The sequence below is a fragment of the Nicotiana sylvestris genome, unplaced genomic scaffold, assembly GCF_000393655.2.
Source record: "Nicotiana sylvestris unplaced genomic scaffold, ASM39365v2 Un00012, whole genome shotgun sequence".
In the NCBI taxonomy this organism is placed as follows: domain Eukaryota; kingdom Viridiplantae; phylum Streptophyta; class Magnoliopsida; order Solanales; family Solanaceae; genus Nicotiana; species Nicotiana sylvestris.
In genome coordinates, this window is record NW_027184348.1 from 135,170 (window position 1) to 159,423 (window position 24,254).

At 42.6% G+C, this 24,254-nt stretch overlaps 3 protein-coding genes across 3 annotated transcripts; all 3 read left to right on the top strand.

The window, feature by feature from the left end:
• The first annotated feature begins 6,279 nt into the window (after positions 1–6,279).
• On the top strand, positions 6,280–6,648 carry LOC138884638 (uncharacterized mitochondrial protein AtMg00860-like). Its single transcript, XM_070165649.1, has one exon. It carries the CDS (start codon positions 6,280–6,282, stop codon positions 6,646–6,648), a length of 369 nt encoding a protein of 122 aa, XP_070021750.1.
• A 1,685-nt stretch (positions 6,649–8,333) lies between these two features.
• On the top strand, positions 8,334–22,449 carry LOC138884639 (uncharacterized). The gene is made up of 2 exons (XM_070165650.1): positions 8,334–8,684; positions 22,366–22,449. Exons 1-2 carry the CDS (start codon positions 8,334–8,336, stop codon positions 22,447–22,449), a joined length of 435 nt encoding a protein of 144 aa, XP_070021751.1.
• LOC138884640 (uncharacterized) lies at positions 22,450–22,824 on the top strand. The gene has a single exon (XM_070165651.1). The coding sequence runs from the start codon at positions 22,450–22,452 to the stop codon at positions 22,822–22,824; it is 375 nt and encodes a 124-aa protein (XP_070021752.1).
• Positions 22,825–24,254: the final 1,430 nt, after the last annotated feature.

Sequence of the window (24,254 nt, forward strand, 5' to 3'; positions counted from 1 at the left end):
GGGAAGTTTCGGAAGGAGACTCGGTGCCAACCCATGTTCCCGAAAACTTTCAAGGGAAATTCCAGTTGCAAAACGAGCCTACACCCTCTGCTTCTTCTGAGTAGTCTGATGGCTTAGAGGAAAGTAGTAAGGCTTCAGCATCAGCTTCCCCAACTGCTACACATTTGGCCGCACCAGCAAATCCTATTGATGTTGATGCTGAGATCCCTGACGATGGGAGAGGTGGTGACACCCAGACAGGAGTGTTGGTGAGATCAAGAAACCATGTGGTATGGCAAGACCGATTTGTGAGTGAGAAACCCTACCACAAGTTCCGGGAGTGGTGGCCTCAAAGATCGCTTACAATTGAGAGGGTGTTCATTGAGCGAGATCTGCTACCCCATAACCCTAATGCCAAGAGGCAATTCAACGAGAGAGTGGGATGGATGTACTTCACCAGCAACTTACCAGAGGCCAATGAACATTTGGTCAAAGAATTTTACACCAATGTCGCCCACATCAAAAAGGGCACATTTTTTACCGAAGTCCGCAACAGGAAGATTAAGTTTGATAGCAAGACTTTAAATGATTATGCTGGGTTCAATGACGAGGATGAGTCCCTTTATTTTGAGAAGGTGGCTATGGATGAGTTTGCCCGCCCTTGGCTTGCATCGGTGATTGCTATTCCTGGGACTACTCCATCTTGGCTGACACCTGGGATCTCGATCTACAAGAACACTCTGAGCTTCGAAGTGAAGGGGTGGGAAACTTTTGTGTGCAGCCGGTTAGACCTACTATGCATAACAGTGATCAACTACGCCTTTAGTCCTTGTTCTTTCAATAACCATGATACAAGCCTTTATCCGTTCTAAAACGACCCTCTCTTGGCACCCGTTCTTTCCTTAGCACAATTGGCAAAAGCATAAGTTTGGGGGGAGATACGAGGAATGTGAAAGTGATGAAAGGTACAAAATAAAGTAAAGGGAAGGCAAAAGAAAAGGAAGAAAAGCCAAAAAGTCAAAAAGAAAGTGAATGATATGGAAAATGAAGGGAATCAATGAAAACAATGATGAAAGGCTTGGAATGATTAGAAAAGGAGAAAAATGATTGTCATGAACAAGAAAAGGTGACAGTGTGCCTCTCTAGTTCCTCTAAGGAAGAAGAAAATTACTCAAAGAGTCAAGAAATTGTGAGCGGAAATGAGAAAATGAAATGCTTAAGGAAAGATGAAACCTTCATAGACCGATATATCCTACCTTGATCCAAAATCCTTCATTACATTCCCGCAAAAGCCCTATAGGATCTCGAGTTGAGTGAGCTTACATTAGTAGTGATTCACATAAGGGCAAGCTTATGGTACTTGAAGCCGGACTTGTGACATTCCCTTGTGAGAGATGAGTGTGCTTCTTCACAATCCTTGTTTTGAGTGCTTCAATTCTTAAGTGAGATTTGCTTATGGAGAGTAGAGGAGAAAGAGTTTGGGTTCCACAACGACCTACGTAATAGAATGAGTTTCCTTGGTGAATTCAGTCAACTCTTGATGCTTTTGTACATTTGTGCTGAGGGTAATTGTTAGTCCCAATTGATGCTTGATGAAGTCACCTTAGGACAGCTGAAATTTTCTTTTCTTTTATCTTGTGGAGGTGGGAATTACTTTATTTGCTTGAGGACAAGCAAAAGCTTAAGTTTGGGGGAGTTGATAACTATGGATTTTAGCCTATCTTATGCTCTCTTTTGCTTAGGTTTTGGATCAAAATGTGTAAAAGTATTCCCGAAAACTGACTTAATGTGGTTGTCTACAAGGTTTGGTAAAAATGAGACAAGAAAGCCATAATCAACTCATGAAGGAGTTAAATTTGCACAAGTTCAAAGCTTAAACAAAAATGCGGCCGTGGAATACCTAACGCGGCTGCGGAGCGAATTCTGATGAGGGCGAGATAGAGAATCAGAGACCTTGCAATATGAGCTCAAATGAGGAACGCGGTCCGCGAAAATTTTTTCGCGGCCGCAATAGAAGCCAACGTTGCGTAGTAGACTTTACGATGTCCGTGAAACCTAGCCCAGTCCCAGTCCAAAATTGAAGAAACGCTGTCTGCGCTTGTTTTTGTGCTGCCGCGGAAGTTCCATATGCTAAGGCGCCCTGTATTTTGCTGACAACGGAACCTCTTTAGGGGTATTTTTGTCCAGTAATTTCAGCTGTGAATAAATAGATCTTTTTCACATTTTTAGATTATCTTTTGTATCAGTGGGCTCGTGAAAAACCGTACTTTACCATTTAGAGTAATTTTAGAGCATCTTTAGCTTATATTCTTAGATTTTATTCTTGTAATCAACTTTTATGGCTTATATTTCATCTTCATCTTTGATTCTACCTTGATTATTAGTAGCTAAACCCATTAGCTAGGGTTGTGACCCAACCCTAGTGTGGGTATTTAATGGGTCTTCAATTTTAGGGATTAATTGTTTGTGGGTTAGTGATATTTAGCTTGATTCATGCTTTAATTTTAGAATTGGTGGTTGCAAACACTGATTTGTGGCTTTATAACTTAGACTCTTCTTGAGAATGAGGGACTGAGTCTAGGAAAATTAGGCTAACAAGGAATTGGGGTGCATTCAAGAGATTGATAGCCCCAATTAAAGGGTTAAACCTAGAGATAGTAATATCCGACTTGAGCCAATTTTACTTGCATTGTTTGAACACCCAATTAGGCTTGACAAAGCCAATTAGGGCAAAGTCACTCAAACTATCGAGAGGTATAGAGTGAGTAATTATGTGTAAAGGTTATATCACAACCCCAAATATAACAAGCTTGTCCTAAATTTTAGATCCTATTAGATACTTGCCTAGGTGTAAGTCACTTCCCTAGTTCTTTTTATCAATTGAGAAAACTCTTACAACAATATTGTACTTAGATTATTTTCAGTAATCAATAGCATTAAACATAGAATAGAAACAAATCCAAGCATGGTTAGAAGTGAAACTCAAAGCAACACGCATAGCTAGATTAGATAGAAACCCAACTCCCAACCAATTTTAACTCCCTGTGGAAATCGATCCCGACCTTTCGAGTAAAAGATGCATCGACCACTCCTCACCATTATATAGTGGTGCAGGGTTGGAGCCGATCAGCTCCCTATAGTTATTTATTTCTGTAATTTATTCTATTCATTCTGGGTCTGTAATTATTCTTGTAATAACATTCTGGGGTATTAGTAAAATTGGAGAAGGGGTTTTATCTTACACTTGCATCGAAATGGGAAGAAATCCTGCCCTCTATTTCGCTCAGAATGTGTCATTATGCTCAAACATGTTCAGTTATCATATGTTAGAAATCTTGCCTATAGGCTCTTAATTTGGTTCAACTGTATTTTGCTTTTACCTGTTAGAAATCATGCCTATAGGATATTGAACGATTAATATCTCAATGTGCGCATAGGATTATGTTAACTTACACACTGCCTAATTTATGATGTAGATATCATGCATATAGGATCTTAAATCAGTTTTAATTATAGAAATCATGCATATAGGATCTAAAACTAGTTTTAATTATGATTATAGAAATCATGTCTATAGGTTCTAAATCAGTCCTAATTATTGTCCTACTCCTTTCTTTAAAGAGTTTTCATCACTGTGCTAATTATCACTATTAGAAACCACACCTATTGGACTCGACTAAGCAATTCTGAACATACTCCTGTGATCACCATTGTTAGTTACTACGTGAATCACCTAGACATCATGCCTATAGGTTTTAATCCCTTATGCTTGTAATCAGTAGGCAACTATGTAGGCTTTGTTTTTTAAGAAATCGTTTTAAAGGTAAGGACTTTACATATGAAATTGCTGCATGTATTAAAATCCAGAATCACGTAGAGATCATGCCCAGATTCAATAACTTTACTTAGTTCAAAATCTGCACCTGTCAAATGCTCAATGTGTTTGCGTGCATTCGTTGTCAAAGTGTGGAGGCCAACTTGAGCCCTTAATTTCTTTTATATGAAGTCCATCCTATATTGCATGTCGATTAGTTTTATCATTTTGAGCAGCCTAAGTTGAAGTCTAGAACTACCTAAATAGAGGTCCAAAGCTTCCTGGACCATAGGCATGGGACGGGTAGTGCACGTATAGGGTACGGTTTAGAACCAACTAGTATGTTTTAGATAACAACTTAAAGATAGTAATGGGGTAGCAGGATGATAGTCTATGCATGATAAATAATATGAGTAATACCCCACCTTGAGGGGGTTACGAAGTATTATTTATGTTGCACGGAGTGATCCTTTAGGCTAAAAAATTTAGGACCCCCATCTTGTCTTTAAATCAATTACTCGTATTTAATAATAAACTTCCCAAATTCCTTATTTTCCTGTACTTGATCACATAGACTATTCATATAATTGAGTTCTACTGGGACCCACAGTTGCGGACCTCGAAGAGTGCCTAACACCTTCTTTTCGAGGTAATTTCGAGTCCTTACCCGATCTTTGGTGATGCAAACTAGTCAAATAGAGTTATCTGCAAAATAGGTGCCCTAACACACCTTAAACCCGTTAGGTGATGACTCTTTCTTTTAACACCCTTCCTTAAAAGAGTTGTTATATGTCGAAACCCGATTTTACGAGAAATAGGGGCGCGACAACCCCGGATACATTGCACTGGGGCAGTGGCTTCTACTCTGCATCAGGCTATGAATTTTGAATGGAACCATCAGGAGGTAATCATCCATGGAGATGGAAGTAATACCATCCACACCAATCAGACCGTTCCAGTCATCGAAAATAGGAAGAAGTTAGGTGGAGAAACAAACCATCGCATTGAGCACATCAACGCAATTGAAAAAGATAAATTGGTGGAGCAACAAGATAGAAAGCATACTGCTATGGACAGGGTATGAACCTGACAAAGGTCTCAGCAAAAACCTCCAAGGGATCACCAAATCAGTATAGCCGAAGCGTCATGGTACAACTTTCGGGCTTGGGTATGAATATACTTGGCAAGAATACTAGAATTTGCCGCCGCCATGGTGTGGTCCTTATTATCCGCTGGAACAACCGGTACCACATTTGCACTAGACATTTCATCAAGATGACATGATGTGGGGGTCTGAGGAAGACTAAGTCTTAGCTAGCATGAGGAAGCTATTTCTGGATGATAAAGACATGGATTGCAGTGCGATAGTTGAGGAGGAGGAGGAACACCTTACCATTCAAATAATTGAAAAGGGAGTTATTCTCAAGAATTGGACTGATGCACCATCCCGGGCCTGTCGAGTTCCTGGGTAGCCTAGCCAATTAGCATTAATTATTTTAAAAATAGTTTTGAGCATTTAAAACATTTTCAGTATTTTTTTTGAACGTATTTTGTTTTGAAATAATTGCTCGAGTCATCGAACCATACTTGTTGACGTTTTCAAGATTTTATTAATGCTTTGCAATTTTTCATATTTATTATTATTCTTTACATTTTCTCTCTACAACATTATTATTACCGGTGAACCTACGATTGTGACATGTAATGAAACAACGCAACATAAGGATAGTGACTCGGAGGATCTGGAAGATGATATAATACCTGAGGAAATCGTCAGAGAAGTGGAGAACTTTGAAAACAAACCTAAGTCTAATTTGGACGAAACTAAGACAGTTAACTTAGGAGATTCCGAAACGGTCAAGGAAACACGCACAAGCATTCACCTGTCACCATCAGAAAAGGAAGAGTACGTTAGATTCCTAAAAGAATATGATGATATCTTTGCATGGTCTTACGACGATATGACATGTTTGAGCACATCTATAGTGGCTCACAAGCTACCTACCAATCCCATGTGTCCACTGGTAAAGCAGAGGCTCAGAAAGTTCAAGCCGGATATGAGTTTGAATATAAAAGAGGAGGTCACCAAGCAAATCAAAGCCAAGGTTCTTAGAGTGATTGAGTATCTGACTTGGTTGGCCAATATCGTGCCAGTCCGAAGAAAGATGGGAAAGTCAGAGTATGTGTTGATTACCGAGATTTAAACAAGGCGAGTCCGAATGATGATTTCCCGTTGCCCAATATACACATACTAATCGACAAATGTGCCAAGCATGAACTCCAGTCCTTTGTGGATTGCTTCGCGGGGTATCATCAGATCTGGATGGATGAAGAGGATGCCGAAAAGACAGCCTTTATCATACCATGGGGAATGTACTAATATAACATGATGTCGTTTGGTTTGAAGAATGCTGGAGATACCTATATGAGAGCCATGACAACCATTTTCCACGACATGATACACAAGAAAATAGAGGTGTGCGTGGATGACATCATCATCAAATCCAAAAGAATTACATATTAAAATAGTAGACTTGAGGAAATTCTTTAAGCGACTTCGAAGGTACAATCTGAAACTGAATCCTGCAAAATGTGCCTATGGAGTCCTTGCTAAAAAATTATTAGGATTCATTGTCAGTTGCCGAGGGATTGAATTGGACCCATCAAAGGTCAAAACTATCCAAAAGTTGCCACCTACGAAGAATAAGAAAGATGTGATGAGCTTTTTAGGGCGTCTCAACTACATCAGCCATTTCATAACACAATCAACCGTGATATGTGGGCCGAACTTCAGGATGCTGAAGAAAGATATTGCAACAAGCTGGACTGAAGAATGCCAGAAAAGCCTTCAATAAAATCAAGGAGTATTTATCTAAACCGCCCGTTCTAGTCCCACCAGAACTAGGAAGACTTCTGTTACTTTACTTGTCCGTTTTGGATGGGGCTTTTGGTTATGTTCTGAGACAACATGATGAGACTGGAAGAAAGGAGCAGGCAATATATTATCTGAGCAAGAAATTCACACCATATGAAGCTCGATACTCTTTGCTGGAGCGCACCTGCTGCGCTTTGATATGGATAGCTCAAAAGTTGAGGCATTATTTCTGTGCATACACCACATATCTCATATCAAGGATGGACCCGCTGAAATACATCTTTCAGAAACCCATGCCTACAGGTAAGTTAGCAAAGTGGCAGATATTGCTGAGTGAGCTCAACATTGTTTATATAACTCAGAAGGCGGTCAAAGGGCAAGCGTTGGCAGATCATTTGGCAGAAAATCCTGTAGACGGAGAATATGAACCATTGAAAACGTATTTTCACTATGATGAGGTATCATTTATAGGAGAAGATATCACCGAGGCATATGATGGTTGGAGAATTTTCTTCGACGGAGCAGTAAACTTCAAAGGAATAGGTATCGGAGCTGTCTTAGTATTAGAAACCGGCCAACACTATCCAGTATCTACAAAACTCAGGTTTCCATACACCAACAATATGGCGGAATATGAGGCTTGCATCTTGGGACTCCGGTTGGCTATTGACATCAATATTTAGGAGATGCTGGTAATTGGAAATTCCAATCTTTTGGTACACCAAGTTTTAGGAGAATAGGATACCAAGAACACCAAGATATTGCCATATCTGTATTGTGTACAAGAGCTGATCAAGAGGTTCACGAATATAGAGTTCAAAAACTCCGGTTGGCTATTGACATCAATATAGAGATCAAGAGCTGGCCACTTTATCATCCATGATACAACACCCGGACAAAAACTTCATCGATCATATACCATTAAGAATTCATAAACAACAGGCTTATTGTGCTTATGTTGAAGAAGAAAGTGATGGAAATATGTGGTTTCACGACATCAAGGAATATTTGGCAAAGGGAGAATATCTAGAGCACGCAACCCATACTCAGAAGCACACACTTCGAAGGTTAGCCAATCATTTCTTTCAAAGGGGGGGAATTCTGTATAGAAGGACTTCAGACTTGGGACTACTATGGTATGTCGATGCCAAGGAGGCATCCAGATTACTTGAGGAAATACATGGTGGAACTTTCGGACCGCACATGAATGGCTTTGTCTTAGCCAAGAAAATACTGAGAGTAGGATATTTCTGGATGACTATAGAAACAGACTGCATAAAGTATGTTCAGAAGTGCCACCAATCCCAGATACATGCTGATATGATATGAGTACCACCCAATGAACTCAATGCAACAAGTACACCCTGACCTTTCTCCGCGTGGAGCATGGATGTCATCGGTCCAATCGAACCCACTGCTTCAAATAGGCATAGGTCCATTCTGCTGGCCATAGACTATTTCACAAAATTGGTCGAAGCCACATCTTACAAAGCTGTAAATAAGAAGGTCGTCGCAGGCTTTGTTCGGGATCGCATTGTTTGTAGGTTCGGAGTGCCAGAGTCAATCATCACTGGCAATGCCACCAATCTCAATAGTGATTTAATGAAGGCCATGTGTGAAACTTTCAAGATCAAGTATAAGAATTCCACAGCATACAAGCCGTAAATGAACAGAGCTATAGAAGCCGCCAATAAAAACATCAAGAAGATACTGAGGAAAATGGTAGATAATTACAAACAATGGCACAAGAAGCTGCCATTTGCTCTGCCCGGGTATCGTACAACGGTTCGCACATCAACTAGGGCAACTCCCTACCTACTGGTCTATGGTACGGAAGCGGTTATTCCTACCGAAATAGAAATCCCTCTTCTAAGAATCATACAAGAAGCTGAGCACAACGGCGTAGAATGGGTACAGAGCCGCTATGAACAACTGGCTCTCATTGATGGGAAGAGAAAGAATGCGGTATGTCATGGCAAGAGCTTTCAACGAATGGCAAGAGCTTTCAACGAAAAGGTCAGACCAAGGCAATTCATGTGACGACCCGGCCGGTCATCTTAAGAATTAATGCCCCAATCCCCTATTAACTGCTTTCCCCAAGTTTATTTCTGCTATTTTGATTTGCTGGAATGTTCAGTTTTGAGTTTCGGAGAGTTTTGGGACACTTAGTCCCTAAATGAGAGCTTAAGTGTTGGAAAGTTTACCGTAGTTGGAACAGTATGAAGACGACCTTGGAATGGAAATCCGATGGTTGTGTTAGCTCCGTTAGGTGATTTTGGGCTTAGGGGTGTGTTCGGATCGTGTTTTGGAGGTCCGTAGCTAATTTAGGCTTGAAATGCCGAAAGTTGAATTTTTGAAGTTTATGGTCTGATAGCGAGATTTTGATCTGAGATTTGGAATGAAATTCCAAAAGTTGGAGTAGCCTAGTGTTGAATGTGATATGTGTACAAAATTTCAAGTCATTCGGATGAGGTTTGATAGACTTTTTGATCGAAAGCGTATTTTGAGAAATTTGGAGTTCTTAAGCTTAAATCCATGGTTGATTCGAGGTTTCGATGTTGTTCTAGGTGTTTTAAGGATTGGTACAAGTTTGGATAGTGATTGGTGACTTGTTGGTGCCTTTGGTTGAGGTCCCGGAGGCCTCGGGATGATTTCAGATGGTTGACGGAAAGATTTTTGAATTTAAGTTGCACCTTCAACTATTGTTCTGACGTAACCGCACCTGCGATTTGGGTTCCGCAGGTGAAGCGCCGCAGAAGCGGCTAACAGGCCGCAGAAGCGAAAATTAGGGAGGTCGGCAGCTTCCGTAAATGCGGGCAATTTTCTGCAGAAGCGGAAATTGGGGACTTCTTCATGAACCGCAGAAGCGGTTGTAATTCCGCAGAAGCGGTACCGCATCAGCGAATTGGAGTCGCAGATGCGAAAATTGGCCAATAAGTGAAAATTCGTAGATGCGGCATTAGTTCCGTAGAAGTGGGACCACAGATGCGATCCCAGGACCTCAGATGCGGAAATCGCTGCCCAAAATATATAAATAGTTGCCTTAGCGAATTTGAGCTATTCTTTCACCATTTTCATCCTGGTTTGATGCTTTTGAGAGAGATTTTTGAGGAAAACAAAGGGGAATTACTTGGAGGTAACATCCTTGACTTCATAACTCGTTTTATGTGATTAAAGACCTAATAAGTGGTGAATTTTTTTGAAAAATGGGTAATTAGGGCTTGAGTTTAAGAGACTTTTGAATGAGAATTTGAGGGGCCATATTTAGACTCTGATTTCAGTGTTCTTGTTACATATAGACTCATGAGAGTACGAGGTTTCTGAAAATGTAAATTTCACCTGATTCTAAGACGTGGGTCCAAGGGGCGTTTTGGTCATTTTAGCTAATTTCGCGTATTAGCTTAGAATTTAATTGTAGAATCAGTTACTTAAAGTGTTGTTTATATTATGAAATTGAATTAAATAGATTTGGGCCATTTTGAGTCGAGTATTCATGGCAAGAGCGTGGTTTCAAATTGATTTTGAGCCGTTTCGAGGTAAGTGGCTTGTCTAACCTTGTGTGGTGGACCTTCCCCCTTAGGATTGGTATATTTGGTAATTGAAACTCCTTGTACGTGAGGTGATGAGTGCGTACTTGTTCTAATTGTTGGAAATCCGGTTTTCTTTAAATAATTACTAGTATGTTTCCTTTCCTGTTTCTATTACTTGCACTATTAAGCATGTTATTAGCTTAGAAAAGCATGTCTAAGTGACTTAATTGCTTTATTTGATTCAACCTGCCTTACTTGAATTCTGTGCAGCATGCTAGGCTAGAATCACTTATTGCCTTAATATGAAATTTTTGCCATTTCTGTATATCTTCCTGTTGCTGTATATTTACTTTGGGACTATGGATGTGGGATTCCGGTAGTTCTCCCTTATCTGTTTACTTTGGGACTACGGGTTAGATTCTCGGTAGATCCCCCTGCACATTTACTTTGGGACTACGGGTTAGATTCCCGGTAGATCCCCCTGCACTGTTATATGAAACTACGGGAATGCACCGGATAGATTCCCCCAGTACTGGGTATTTACATTTGGGACTATGGAACGGGATTCCGGTAGATCCCCACGCACTATGAGTTGGACTACGGGACAGGATCCCGGGAGATCTACTGGGTATTTACATTTGGGAATACGGAACGAGATTCCGGTAGATCTCCGTGCACTATGAGTTGGACTACGGGACGGGATCCCGGGAGATCCACTGGATATGTACATATGGAACTACAGGACGGTATCCTGGGAGATCCCCAATTGTTATTATTGGTGCTAAGTTGTATTTCCTTTCCATGTTTACCTTGTTGTACATCCTGTGTTATTTTACTGCCATACTTATTTATATTGTTCTATTCTATACTATTGATCTTTATATTTTATTTAACCTCAGTAGGGCTCTGACCTTCCTCGACACTACCCAACCAAGGTTAGGCTTGGCACTTACTGAGTACCGCTGTGGTGTACTCATGCCCCTTCTGCGCATGCTTTTCATGTGCAAGTCCAGGTACCGCTACTCAGGCCTACCATCTTTGAGGGAGGCGACTGCTCTAGAGACTTCGAGGTACATCTACCGCATCCGCAGACCGAGAAGTCCCTTTCTATTCTAGCTATTAACATTGTCCTTCTATATTTTTCCTTCTTGTTAGATATTTTGGAGTTAGACTGTTAGATATTCCAAAGGCTTGTGTTTCTGTGAGTTTCCAGGTTTTGGGATAGTGTACTTGGTTTTGACAAAGTTGTGTTGTATATGCCGAGCGACATTATAACTATTGTTCCATTCAGTTGCTTTTGGTTTTTGGTTATTTTCTTCCGCAAGTTTCATTTATGTTCCACATTTGTTAGGCTTACCTAGTTGTAGAGATTAGGTGCCGTCACGACAATTCACTGAGGGTGAACTGGGGTCGTGACAAGTTGGTATCAGAGCTCTAGGTTCATAGGAGTCATGGATCACAAGCACCTTAAAAGCCTTGTTGATCGGTACGGAGATGTCGGTACTTATCTACGAGAGGGCTATGTAACTATTAGGAAAATTCCCCTTCATTTGATTTCCTTGTCATGCGATATTTTGAAATCACCATTCTAAACTTCTGTCTTCTATTCTCTCACAGATGGTGAGGACACGCGCTACCCGAGATGATCAGGCACCCACGCCCCCTACTGCAGCCGTCAGAGGCCGGGGCTGGGGTAGAGGACGAGGATGCGCACGTGGTGTAGCCAGAGCACCTGCGCGAGCTGCCACCGAGGTACCACCAGCAGTTCTAGCTAGAGTCCAGGCACCTAACACGCCCACTACTACTACTACTACTCCAGCTCTTCAGGAGACTCTGGCACAATTCATGAGCATGTACACCACTCTGGCTCACGCAGGGTTGCTTCCCCTTGCTGCAGCTACATCTCTGGCCGGGGGAGGAGCACAGACTCCCGCCGCACGCACTCTTGAGCAGTGAGTGCATGTTGAGCAGGTCCCTGAGATTATTCCTGTACCACCTGCAGTGCCAGTTCATCCCGAGGACAGGGCAGCGTCTTCCGAGGATGAGCAGTTGAGGCTTGAGAGGTTCAAGAAGTACAAGCCCCCTATATTCAGTGGTCTAGCATCGAACGATGCTCTGGGATTTCTAGATGAGTGTTACTGCATTCTTCATACCATGGGTATATCAGGATCGAGCGGGGTTTCCTTCACTACTTTCCAGCTTTGAGGAGCCGCCTATGAGTGGCGGCGCACCTATGAGTTAGACAGTCCAGATAAGGCTGCTTTACTGACTTGGACTCAAATTTTAGATCTGTTCCTGAGAGAGTATGTTCCTCAGAGCCTCAGGAAAGCATGGCGCACAGAGTTTGAGCATTTGCGCTAGGGTGCTATGGCTCTTTCAGAGTATGCTGTCTGTTACACCAGTTTGGCTAGGCATGCGCCAACCTTGGTTTCTACTGTCCGCGAGAGGGTTCGCCGGTTTATTGAGGGCCTTATTCCCAGCATCAGATCTAGCATGGCTCATGAGTTGGAGATGGATATTTCTTATCAGCAGGTGGTGAGCATTGCTAGGAGGATTGAGGGTATGCATGCTAGGGAGAGAGAGGAGAGGGAGGCCAAGAGGTCTCGAGAGTCGGGCCACTTCTCTGGTGCCCGTGCCCCAGCTGCAGGACATCATGGTAGGGGTTATATGAGTCGCCATGTTCATTCGGCTCTTCCAGCAGGCAGTAGTGCTCCAGCTCCTCCTAGGCCTCAGTAGCCTTATTATGCACCACCGGTATCTAGCGCGCCTCCTATACGGGGTGCTTTCAGAGGTCAGTCTAGCAGACCTGGCCCTAGCCAGTCCCAACCACCACATCCTCCCAGAGCTTGTTTTGAGTGTGATGACACATGTCATATGGTGAGGGATTGCCCCAGACTTGGGAAGGGTGCAGCTTCATAAACTTCTCAGCCACAGCGTGCCCCGCAGAGCTCTTAGGCTATGGTTACAGCTCCAGTTGATACCCCACCTGATCAGCCAGCTAGAGGTGGAGGTCGGGGAGGTAGAGGTCACCCTAGAGGGGAGGCCAGTCCAGATACAATGCCCTTCCTGCCCGTACAGAGGCTATGGCCTCTGATTCTGTCATCACAGGTATTATACTGGTTTGTCACAGAGATGCATCGGTTCTATTCGATCCAGGCTCCACTTATTCTTATGTGTCTTCTTATTTTGCTCCACATTTGGGTGTATCTTGGGATTCTTTGAGTTCCCTTGTTTATGTTTCTACTCCTATGGGAGATTCTCTTGTTGTGGACCGCGTTTATCGGTCATGTTTGGTTGCTCTTAGTGGTTTTGAGACTAGAGCTGATTTATTGTTACTCAGTATGGTTGACTTCGATATTATCTTGGGCATGGACTGGTTGTCGCCCCATTATAGTATTCTTGACTGTCATGTCAAACCTGTGATGTTGGCTATGTCAGGTGTACCGTGTGTCATATGGAAGGGTATTTAGATCACACTCCCAGTAGAGTTATTTCTTTTCTTAAAGCTCAGCGTATGGTTGAGAAGGGGTGTGGCGCGTATTTAGCTCATGTGAGAGATGTCAGTATTGATACCCCTTCAGTTGATTTAGCCCCAGTAGTACGGGATTTCCCCTATGTGTTTCCAGCTGATCTTCCAGGCATGCCACCTGATAGAGATATTGATTTTAGCATTGATCTGTTGCCGGGCACTCAGCCCATTTCTATTCCTCCATATCGTATGGCCCCTCTTGAGTTGAAGGATCAGTTACAGGAATTGCTTGATAAGGGTTTTATTTGGCCCAGTGTATCAACTTGGGGTGCTCCTGTCTTGTTTGTGAAGTAAAAGGATGGTTCTATGCGTATGTGTATTGATTATTTCCAGTTGAACAAAGTGATAGTGAAGAACCGTTATCCTTTGCCTCGTATTGATGATCTGTTTGACCAGCTTTAGGACGCACGGGTGTTTTCTAAGATTGATTTGTGCTCAGGTTACCATCAATTGAAGATTCGGGAGCCAAATATCCCGAAAACTGCTTTTAGGACTCGGTATGGTCATTACGAGTTCCTTGTTATGTCATTTGGGTTGAGCAATGCTCCAGCAGCCTTTATGCATTTGATGCACAGTGTGTTCCGGTCGTATCTTGACTCGTTCGTCATTGTCTTTATTGATGATATTCTGGTGTATTCCCGGAGTCGGGAAGATCATGAGCAGCACCTGAGGACTATGCTTCAGACTCTGAGAGAGAAGAAGTTATATGTTAAATTCTCGAAGTGTGAGTTTTGGTTGGATTCAGTGGCATTCTTAGGCCACGTGGTATCAAGTATTCAGGTGGATCCGAAGAAGATAGAGGTCGTGCAACGTTGGCCTAGACCATCCTCAGCTATCGAGATCTGCAGTTTCCTTGGTACGGCGAGCTACTACTGTCGTTTTGTGGAGGGGTTTTCATCGATTGCGGCCCTTATGACCAGGTTGACCCAGAAGGGTGCTCCGTTCCAATGGACGGAGGAGTGTGAGGCGAGCTTCCAGAAGCTCAAGACAGCTTTGACCACGACCCTAATTTTGATACTGCCTACAGGGTCGGGGTCTTATACGGTCTATTGTGATGCCTCGAAGGTTGGCCTCGGTGCGGTGTTGATGTAGGATGGTAAGGTGATTGCCTACGCGTCTAGACAATTGAAGATACATGAGAAGAACTACCCTGTTCACGACCTTGAGTTAGCTGCCATCGTTCACGCCCTGAAGATTTGGCGCCATTACTTATACGGTGTTCCCTATGAGATTTATACTGACCATCGGAACTTGCAGCACATGTTCAAGCAAAAGGATCTAAATTTGCACCAGAAGAGGTGGTTATAGTTGCTAAAGGACTATGATATCACTATTTCGTATCACCCGGGCAAGGCCAATGTGGTGGCCGATGCTTTGAGTCGCCGGGCAAAGAGTTTGGGGAGTTTGGCTTATTTACCAGCATCGGAGAGTCCTATGGCGATGGATGTTCAGGCCTTAGCCAGCCAGTTTGTGAGATTGGATCTTTCAGAGCCTAGTCAGGTTCTAGCTTGCGTGGTTTCTTGGTCGTCTCTATTTGATCTTATCCGGGAGCGGCAGTAGGATGAACCTCATTTGCTTGTCCTAAAGGACAAGGTTCAGCACGGTGATGCCAGAGATGTGACTATTGGTAGTGATGGGGTATTGAGGATGCAGGGTCGGATTTGTGTACCCAATGTTGATGGCTTTGAGAGTTGATTCTGAAGGAGGCCCATAGCTCGTGGTATTCCATTCATCCAGGTGCCGCGAAGATGTATCAGGATTTGAGGCAGCACTACTGGTGGAGGCGGATAAAGAAGGATATAGTTGGATTTATAGCTCGGTGCCTCAACTGTCAGCAGGCGAAGTATGAGCACCAGAGACCGGGTGGGTTGCTTCAGTAGATAGAGATTCCAGAGTGGAAGTGGGAGCAGATCACGATGGACTTTGTAGTTGTGCTCCCACGGACTTTGAGGAAGTTCGATGCTATTTGGGTGATTGTGGATCGGCTGACCAAGTCCGCTCATTTCATTCCTGTGTGTACTACTTATTCTTCAGAGCGGATGGCAGAGATTTATATCCGGGAGATTGTTCGTTTGCATATTCCAGTGTCCATCATTTCAGATAGAGGTACTCATTTCACATCACGGTTCTGGAGGGCCGTTCAGCATGAGTTGGGTACTTGGGTGGACTTGAGTATAGCATTTCACCCTCAGACAGACGGACAGTCCGAGCGCACTATTCAGATTCTTGAGGATATGCTTCGTACGTGTGTGATTGAGTTTAGAGGGTCTTGGGATCAGTTCTTGCCATTGGCAGGGTTTGCTTACAACAACAGCTATCAGTCCAGCATTCAAATGGCAGCGTATAAGGCTTTATATGGGAAACGGTGTAAATCCCCGGTGGGTTGGTTTGACTGGGTGAGGCCAAATTGTTAGGCACAGACCTGGTTCAGGATGCTTTGGAGAAGATTAAGGTGATTCAGGATAGACTCTGCACAGCCCAGTCCAGACAGAAGAGTTACGAGGACTGGAAGGTTTGTGATGTTTCCTATACGGTTGGAGAGCGAGTTCTGCTTCGGGTTTCGCCTATGAAGGGCGTTATTAGATTCAGGAAGAAAGGGAAGTTGAGTCTGAGGTTTATTGGCCCTTTTGAGATATTGAGGCATGTTGGGGAGGTTGCTTATGAGCTTGCCTTACCTCCCAGCTTGGCAGGAGTTCATCCGGTATTTCATATTTCGATGCTCCGGAGGTATCACGACGATCCGTCGCACGTGTTGGATTTCAGTTCAGTCTAGTTAGACTAGGATCTATCTTATATTGAGGAGCCAATGGCAATATTGGACATATAGGTTACAAAGCTGAGGTCAAAGAACATTGCATCAGTGAAGGTCCAGTGGCGGGGTCAGCCGGTCGAGAAGGCGACCTGGGAGACCGAGCAGGATATGCGCAGCCGTTAACCTCATCTTTTCACTACTCCAGGTATGTCTCTATGCTCGTTCGAGGACGAACGAATGTTTAAGTGTAGGAGGATGTGACGACCCGGCCGGTCGTCTTAGGAATTAATGCCCCAATCCCCTATTAACTGTTTTTCCCAAGTTTATTTCTGCTATTTCGATTTGCCGGGATGTTCGATTTTATGTTTCGGAGAGTTTTGGGACACTTAGTCCCTAAATGAGAGCTTAAGTGTTGGAAAGTTGACCGTAGTCGGAACAGTGTGAAGACGGCATCGAAATGGAAATCTGATGGTTCTGTTAGCTCTGTTGGGCGATTTCAGGGTTAGGAGCGTGTTCGGATTGTGTTTTGGAAGTCCGTAGCTAATTTAGGCTTGAAATGCCGAAAGTTAAATTTTGGAAGTTTCCGGTTCGATAGTGAGATTTTGATCCGAGGGTCGGAATGGAATTCCGAGAGTTGAAATAGTTTCGTGATGTCATTTGGGATGTGTGTGCAAAATTTCAGGTCATTCGGACGAGGTTTGGTAGACTTTTTGATCGAAAGTGTGATTTTAGAGTTTTTGGAATTTTTAAGCTTGAATTCGATGAAAAATAGGTGTTTTGATGTTGTTTTGAGCGTTCCAAAGGTTGGAACAAGTTTGAATGATGTTTTAGGATTGGTTGGCAGGTTTGGTTGAGGTCCCGGGGGCCTCGGGTGTGTTTCGGATGCTCAATGGGTCATTTTTGGAACATAGAAAATTGCAGAAAATGTTGCAGCAGTCAGTTCTGGTTTCCTTCATCGCATTTGCGAGTGGGTCCTTGCGTTCGCGAAGAGGAGCTGGGACTGGGGGGAACGTTTGGCCTTCGCGTTCGCGAGAGGCCCTACGTGTTCGCAAAGAGGCTAGATGGTTGTGTTATGCGTTCGCGATTGGGCTTCGCGTTCGCGGAAGAGGAATTGGCCCAGTGGAGTTTTGTGCATCGCGTTCACGTGGTGCACGCCGCGTTCGCAAAGGTTCATCTATGCAAGGCATCGCATTCGTAAAGAAGGAAAAATGGTCAAAGTTATTTTGTGCTTCGCGAACGCGAGGTTTTGACCGCGTTCGCGAAGAAGGAATTTTCTGGGTAGATATAAGATTTAAAACCGAGGGTTTTAGCCATTTTTATCGAAACATAAGCTTGGGAGCTCGGATTTTCAGAGATATCGATTGGGTAACGATTCTTAACTCATTTTTGCTTGTAACCCATTAATCTAAACATGAATTCATCCTTTAATTTCGGAATTTGTATGAAAATTGGGGAAAAGTTCTTAGGCCAAGAAATTGAGTTTTGATTGGGGACTTTACATCGGATTTGGATAATTTTGGTATGGTTAGACTTGTGAGAGTGTGAGGATTCTGAAACTATAAATTTCACCATATTCCGAGATGCGGGCCCGAGGGGCATTTTGGTCATTTTACCTAATTTCGTGTATTAGCTTAGAATTTCTTTGTAGAATCAGTTACTTGAAGTGTTATTTATATTATGCAATTGAATTGAAAAGTTGGGTCATTTGAAGTCGAGTACTCGTGACAAAGACGTGGTGTCGGGTTAATTTTTGAATGGGTTTGAGGTAAGTGTCTTGTCTAACCATGTGTGGGAGACCTTTCCCTTAAGATATGATATATTTGATAATTGAAATGCCTTGTACGTGAGGTGACGAGTTCGTACTTGAGCTAATTGTTGAAAATCCGATTTTACTTTAAGTACTTCAATTGAGTTCTTGTTTTTTCCTGTTTTATTCTACTTGCAAATTTAGCCTGTTATAGTTTAGAAAAGCATGTTTAGTTGACTTAATTTCCTATTTGCTTAAACTGATTTAATTGCATTATGTGAAGCATGTTAGGCTAGAATTAATTGTTTACTTGGTACGAAATTAGTATTTAATTGAGTATTCTTGTGTTGCTTCTGTGTGTTTTTAAATTTGGAACTACGGGACGACATCCCAGGAAATCCCTTGTACGTATTTATGATCTGGACTGAGGTGCGGGATACCAAGAGATCCCTAGCATATATTGAGGATACCAAGACATCCTCGGGATACCAAGAGATCCCCACGTATATTGAGGATACCAAGAGATCCTCGGGATACCGAGCGATCCCTAGCATATATTGAGGATACCAAGAGATCCTCGGGATACCGAGAGATCCCTAGCATATATTGAGGATACCGAGAGATCCTCGTGATACCAAGAGATCCCCGGCATATATTGAGGGTACTAAGAGATCCTCGGGATACTGAGAGCTCCCTGGTTACTTTCCTTGTGGTTGCCTTCATCTCTCTTTCCGTTATTGTACTCTTATTATCCTGTGTAGGTTCTTACTATAGATTCTCAATTGTACTGCTTATCTTATCCTATCATCTTTATATTTTATTTAATCTCAGTAGGGCCCTGACCTTCCTCGTCACTACCCAACCGAGGTTAGTCTTGGCACTTGCTGAGTACCGCTGTGGTGTACTCATGCCTCTTCTGCACATGTTTTTCATGTGCAGATCCAGGTACTTCTACTCAGGCCTACCATCCTTGAGGGAGGAGACTACTTAGACACTTCGAGGTACATCTGTCGCGTCCGCAGACGGAGGAGTCCCTTTCTATTCCTGCCTTTTAGTATTTAGCCCTTCTGTACTTTCTATTCTTATTAGACACATTCCGGAGTTAGAGCTATGTAGTATTTCCTTTCTTAGCTTGTGATTCGTGGGTTTCCGGGTCTTGGATTTGGATATTGGTTTTGAGATTTATATATGGTGTATGCCGAGCGGCACATTTAAACACTGTTATTGCCTTATTTCTTTTTTTAAATTGTTTACTTCCGCAAGTTTTGGTTATCTTCCGCAATTTAGGCTTACCTAGTCATAGAGACTAGGTGCCATCACGATGGTTCACGGAGGGCGAACCGGAGTGGTGACACCATGCTTCGGAAATATCACGGCGATCCATCCCACGTGTTAGATTTTAGCACTGCCCAGTTGGACAAGGACTTGTCTTATGAGGAGGAGCCGGTAGCTATTTTAGACCGGCAGGTTCGTCAGTTGAGATCGAAGAGTTTTCTTTTTGTTCGTGTTCAGTGGAGAGGTCAGCCTGCTGAGGCATCGACCTGGGAGTCCGAGTCCGATATGCGGAGCCGTTATCCCTATCTTTTCCCCGACTCAGGTACTTCCTTCTTCTGTCTGTTCGAGGACGAACAGTTATTTTAGAGGTGGAGAATGTACTTGTTTTAAAAGGAAATTATGCATTCCGAGGCCTTAAAGCCCTCTTTTAGTATCATCTCGATTTGTGTGTGTAGTCTGGGCGCGTAGCCGGAAAGCCTATATGTGAAAATCTATGAAAATTGATAAATTTTGACTATAAAATAAATTAATTTGACTTCGGTCAACGTTTTTGGTAAACGAAACCGGACTCGTGATTTGATGGTCCCGGAGGGTCCGTAGGAAAGTATGGGACTTGGGCGTATGCCCGAAATTAAATTCCGAGGTCCCAAGCCCGAGAAATGAATTTTTGAAAGAAATTGTTTTCTGAAATTATTTAAGAGATTTGGAAATAAATTGTGATTAGAACGTGATGGTATTCGGCCCGTATTTTGGTTCCGGCATCCGGTACAGGTCTTATATATGATTTAAGATAATTCTGTAGAGTTTGGTAAGAAACGGAATCCATTTGACGTGATTCGGACCTTAAATGCAAAATTTGGTGTTTAAAGAAGTTTTGAGAAATTTCATTGGTTTTGAGGTTTAATTCGATGTTCATGATGTTATTTTGGTGATTTGATTACACGAATAAGTCCGTAGTATGTTTTTGAGATTGTGTGTATGTTTGGTTTGGAGCCCTGAGGGCTCGGGTGAGTTTTGGATAGGCTACGGGGTGCATTTTGAACTTAGAAAATTGCAGATTTCTCATCTGGTGTATTAAGTCTGCAGGCTTCGCAAATGCGAAACTTCCATCGCAAATGCAAAACAAGGACCTGGGCAGGCCTGATCGCAAATGCGACCATTTGTCTCGCAAATGCGGAAGGCCCAGCCGCAAATGCGACGCCTGCTTCGCAAATGCGAAGTTCTCCTTTGGTGCCTAAGGTCGCAAATGCGAGCCTCCCTTCGCAATTCCCAAGCTAGCGCCCCTGTTCGCAATTCCCACATCTGCATCCTGCAACTTTTATACTTAGACGAATTTTTAACCCATTTTCACATCTTTTCAAATACAAACTCCCTAGGGCGATTTTTTAAGAACAACTCTTCTTCCAAATTGATTGTAAGTTAATTTTAACTCATTTCCTTCAATCATTAACATCTTTTAACATGATTTCAACGCAAAAATCAATGATTTTCATTGGGGAAATTGGGGTGTTTTGGGTAGAACCTAGACATGATTTCATCGAGGATTCGGACCTCGATTTGAGGTTCGATTTCAAAACAAATTACATATTTGGTTTCGTGGGGGAATGGGTAATCGGATTTTGGTTCGAACCTCGGGTTTTGACCATGTGTCCCGGGGGCAATTTTTGACTTTTTGGGTGAAACTTTGGGAAATTCATTTTGATGCAATCAAATTGATTCATTTAGTGTTTATTGATATAATTAAGTAACTTATTACCAGATACGAGCAAATTGGTGGTGGAATCAAGGGGTAAAGCTATAATTGAATCGTGAATTGTGTTCGTGGCATCGATGTAAGTGTTTGGTCTAACCTTAGCTTGGGGTATTAGGAGTCGAGTCCTATTTGTTGTGTGGTAATTGTTGAGTACGACGTATAGGCATGGTGACGAGTATCTATACGTTGGTGTCTAGCATGCCCGTGAGTCTTATATTGTGATTATCATGACTTCGTTGTATCTTTTATGCCTTGGTGATGGTTTCTATTGGTTGTGTAAAGTTTGTGGAAGAAATTGTGACCTATGAATATTGAGGAGCGTTGGCTCAAGTTGTGTAACGAATTGTGAAAGTATAAGTGATAATTGAACCTTTAGAGCATTGGATCGAGTTGTGAAGTAAAGTGAGAAAGAGAAGAGATCATTATGTTGCCCCCCTTACCGGGCTATTGTTACTTTATTTGTTATCTCCCTTGCCGGAATGTTGATGTTATTGATGTTGTCCCTTGCCGGGACTTGTTGTTGACTATTGTTCCCTTGCCGGGATTATTATTGCAAATTTCAATTATTTTCCTTTCCCTATTGTTTGTGATTGTTGTTTGGGTGAGGAAGAGAGTTAAAGCACGAAGGGTGATGTCGTGTATGATTGGTGAGGAAATAGTGTAAAGCACGAAGGGTGATGTCATGCCGCACGATGTACCATTCCGTGCCAATTATATTGATTATATGGTGAGAAAAAAGAGTAAAAGCACGAAGGGTGATGTCGTGCACATTATTACTATATGATTGCTTTGGTGAGGACGAGAGTAAAAGCACGAAGGGTGATGCCATGCATTTATTGATGCTGATTCCTTGATGATATCCGAGTTATATTGTTTCTTTCATTTACTTGTTGTATTTCTATTCGGAATTGATATTTTCCCCCGCAGCATGCTGCCCCTCCCATACTTGACTGTTTATTTCTATACTTCTTTTCCGCTATATATATTTGAATTGCACAGGTCTATTTGGTAGTCTGGCCCTAGTCTCGTCACTACTTCACCGAGGTTAGGCTAGGCACTTACCAGCACATAAGGTCGGTTGTGCTGATACTACACTCTGCACTATGTGTAGATCCCGGAGAAGCGTGATTTAATGAAGGCCATGTGTGAAACTTTCAAGATCAAGTATAAGAATTCCACAGCATACAAGCCGTAAATGAACAGAGCTATAGAAGCCGCCAATAAAAACATCAAGAAGATACTGAGGAAAATGGTAGATAATTACAAACAATGGCACAAGAAGCTGCCATTTGCTCTGCCCGGGTATCGTACAACGGTTCGCACATCAACTAGGGCAACTCCCTACCTACTGGTCTATGGTACGGAAGCGGTTATTCCTACCGAAGTAGAAATCCCTCTTCTAAGAATCATACAAGAAGCTGAGCACAACGGCGTAGAATGGGTACAGAGCCGCTATGAACAACTGGCTCTCATTGATGGGAAGAGAAAGAATGCGGTATGTCATGGCAAGAGCTTTCAACGAATGGCAAGAGCTTTCAACGAAAAGGTCAGACCAAGGCAATTCATGTGACGACCCGGCCGGTCATCTTAAGAATTAATGCCCCAATCCCCTATTAACTGCTTTCCCCAAGTTTATTTCTGCTATTTTGATTTGCTGGAATGTTCAGTTTTGAGTTTCGGAGAGTTTTGGGACACTTAGTCCCTAAATGAGAGCTTAAGTGTTGGAAAGTTTACCGTAGTTGGAACAGTATGAAGACGACCTTGGAATGGAAATCCGATGGTTGTGTTAGCTCCGTTAGGTGATTTTGGGCTTAGGGGTGTGTTCGGATCGTGTTTTGGAGGTCCGTAGCTAATTTAGGCTTGAAATGCCGAAAGTTGAATTTTTGAAGTTTATGGTCTGATAGCGAGATTTTGATCTGAGATTTGGAATGAAATTCCAAAAGTTGGAGTAGCCTAGTGTTGAATGTGATATGTGTACAAAATTTCAAGTCATTCGGATGAGGTTTGATAGACTTTTTGATCGAAAGCGTATTTTGAGAAATTTGGAGTTCTTAAGCTTAAATCCATGGTTGATTCGAGGTTTCGATGTTGTTCTAGGTGTTTTAAGGATTGGTACAAGTTTGGATAGTGATTGGTGACTTGTTGGTGCCTTTGGTTGAGGTCCCGGAGGCCTCGGGATGATTTCAGATGGTTGACGGAAAGATTTTTGAATTTAAGTTGCACCTTCAACTATTGTTCTGACGTAACCGCACCTGCGATTTGGGTTCAGCAGGTGAAGCGCCGCAGAAGCGGCTAACAGGCCGCAGAAGCGAAAATTAGGGAGGTCGGCAGCTTCCGTAAATGCGGGCAATTTTCTGCAGAAGCGGAAATTGGGGACTTCTTCATGAACCGCAGAAGCGGTTGTAATTCCGCAGAAGCGGTACCGCATCAGCGAATTGGAGTCGCAGATGCGAAAATTGGCCAATAAGTGAAAATTCGTAGATGCGGCATTAGTTCCGTAGAAGTGGGACCACATATGCGATCCCAGGACCTCAGATGCGGAAATCGCTGCCCAAAATATATAAATAGTTGCCTTAGCGAATTTGAGCTATTCTTTCACCATTTTCATCCTGGTTTGATGCTTTTGAGAGAGATTTTTGAGGAAAACAAAGGGGAATTACTTGGAGGTAACATCCTTGACTTCATAACTCGTTTTATGTGATTAAAGACCTAATAAGTGGTGAATTTTTTTGAAAAATGGGTAATTAGGGCTTGAGTTTAAGAGACTTTTGAATGAGAATTTGAGGGGCCATATTTAGACTCTGATTTCAGTGTTCTTGTTACATATAGACTCATGAGAGTACGAGGTTTCTGAAAATGTAAATTTCACCTGATTCTAAGACGTGGGTCCAAGGGGCGTTTTGGTCATTTTAGCTAATTTCGCGTATTAGCTTAGAATTTAATTGTAGAATCAGTTACTTAAAGTGTTGTTTATATTATGAAATTGAATTAAATAGATTT

What these genes read in the sequence shown, in the direction of transcription:
- LOC138884638 (XM_070165649.1), top strand. Translation starts at nt 6,280, where the DNA reads ATGACATCATCATCAAATCCAAAAGAATTACATATTAAAATAGTAGAC.
- LOC138884639 (XM_070165650.1), top strand. Translation starts at nt 8,334, where the DNA reads ATGAACAGAGCTATAGAAGCCGCCAATAAAAACATCAAGAAGATACTG. An exon ending in CAAGAGCTTTCAACGAAAAG is followed by an intron (nt 8,685 to 22,365) that starts GTCAGACCAAGG and finishes CACTATGTGTAG; the next exon opens with ATCCCGGAGAAGCGTGATTT.
- LOC138884640 (XM_070165651.1), top strand. Translation starts at nt 22,450, where the DNA reads ATGAACAGAGCTATAGAAGCCGCCAATAAAAACATCAAGAAGATACTG.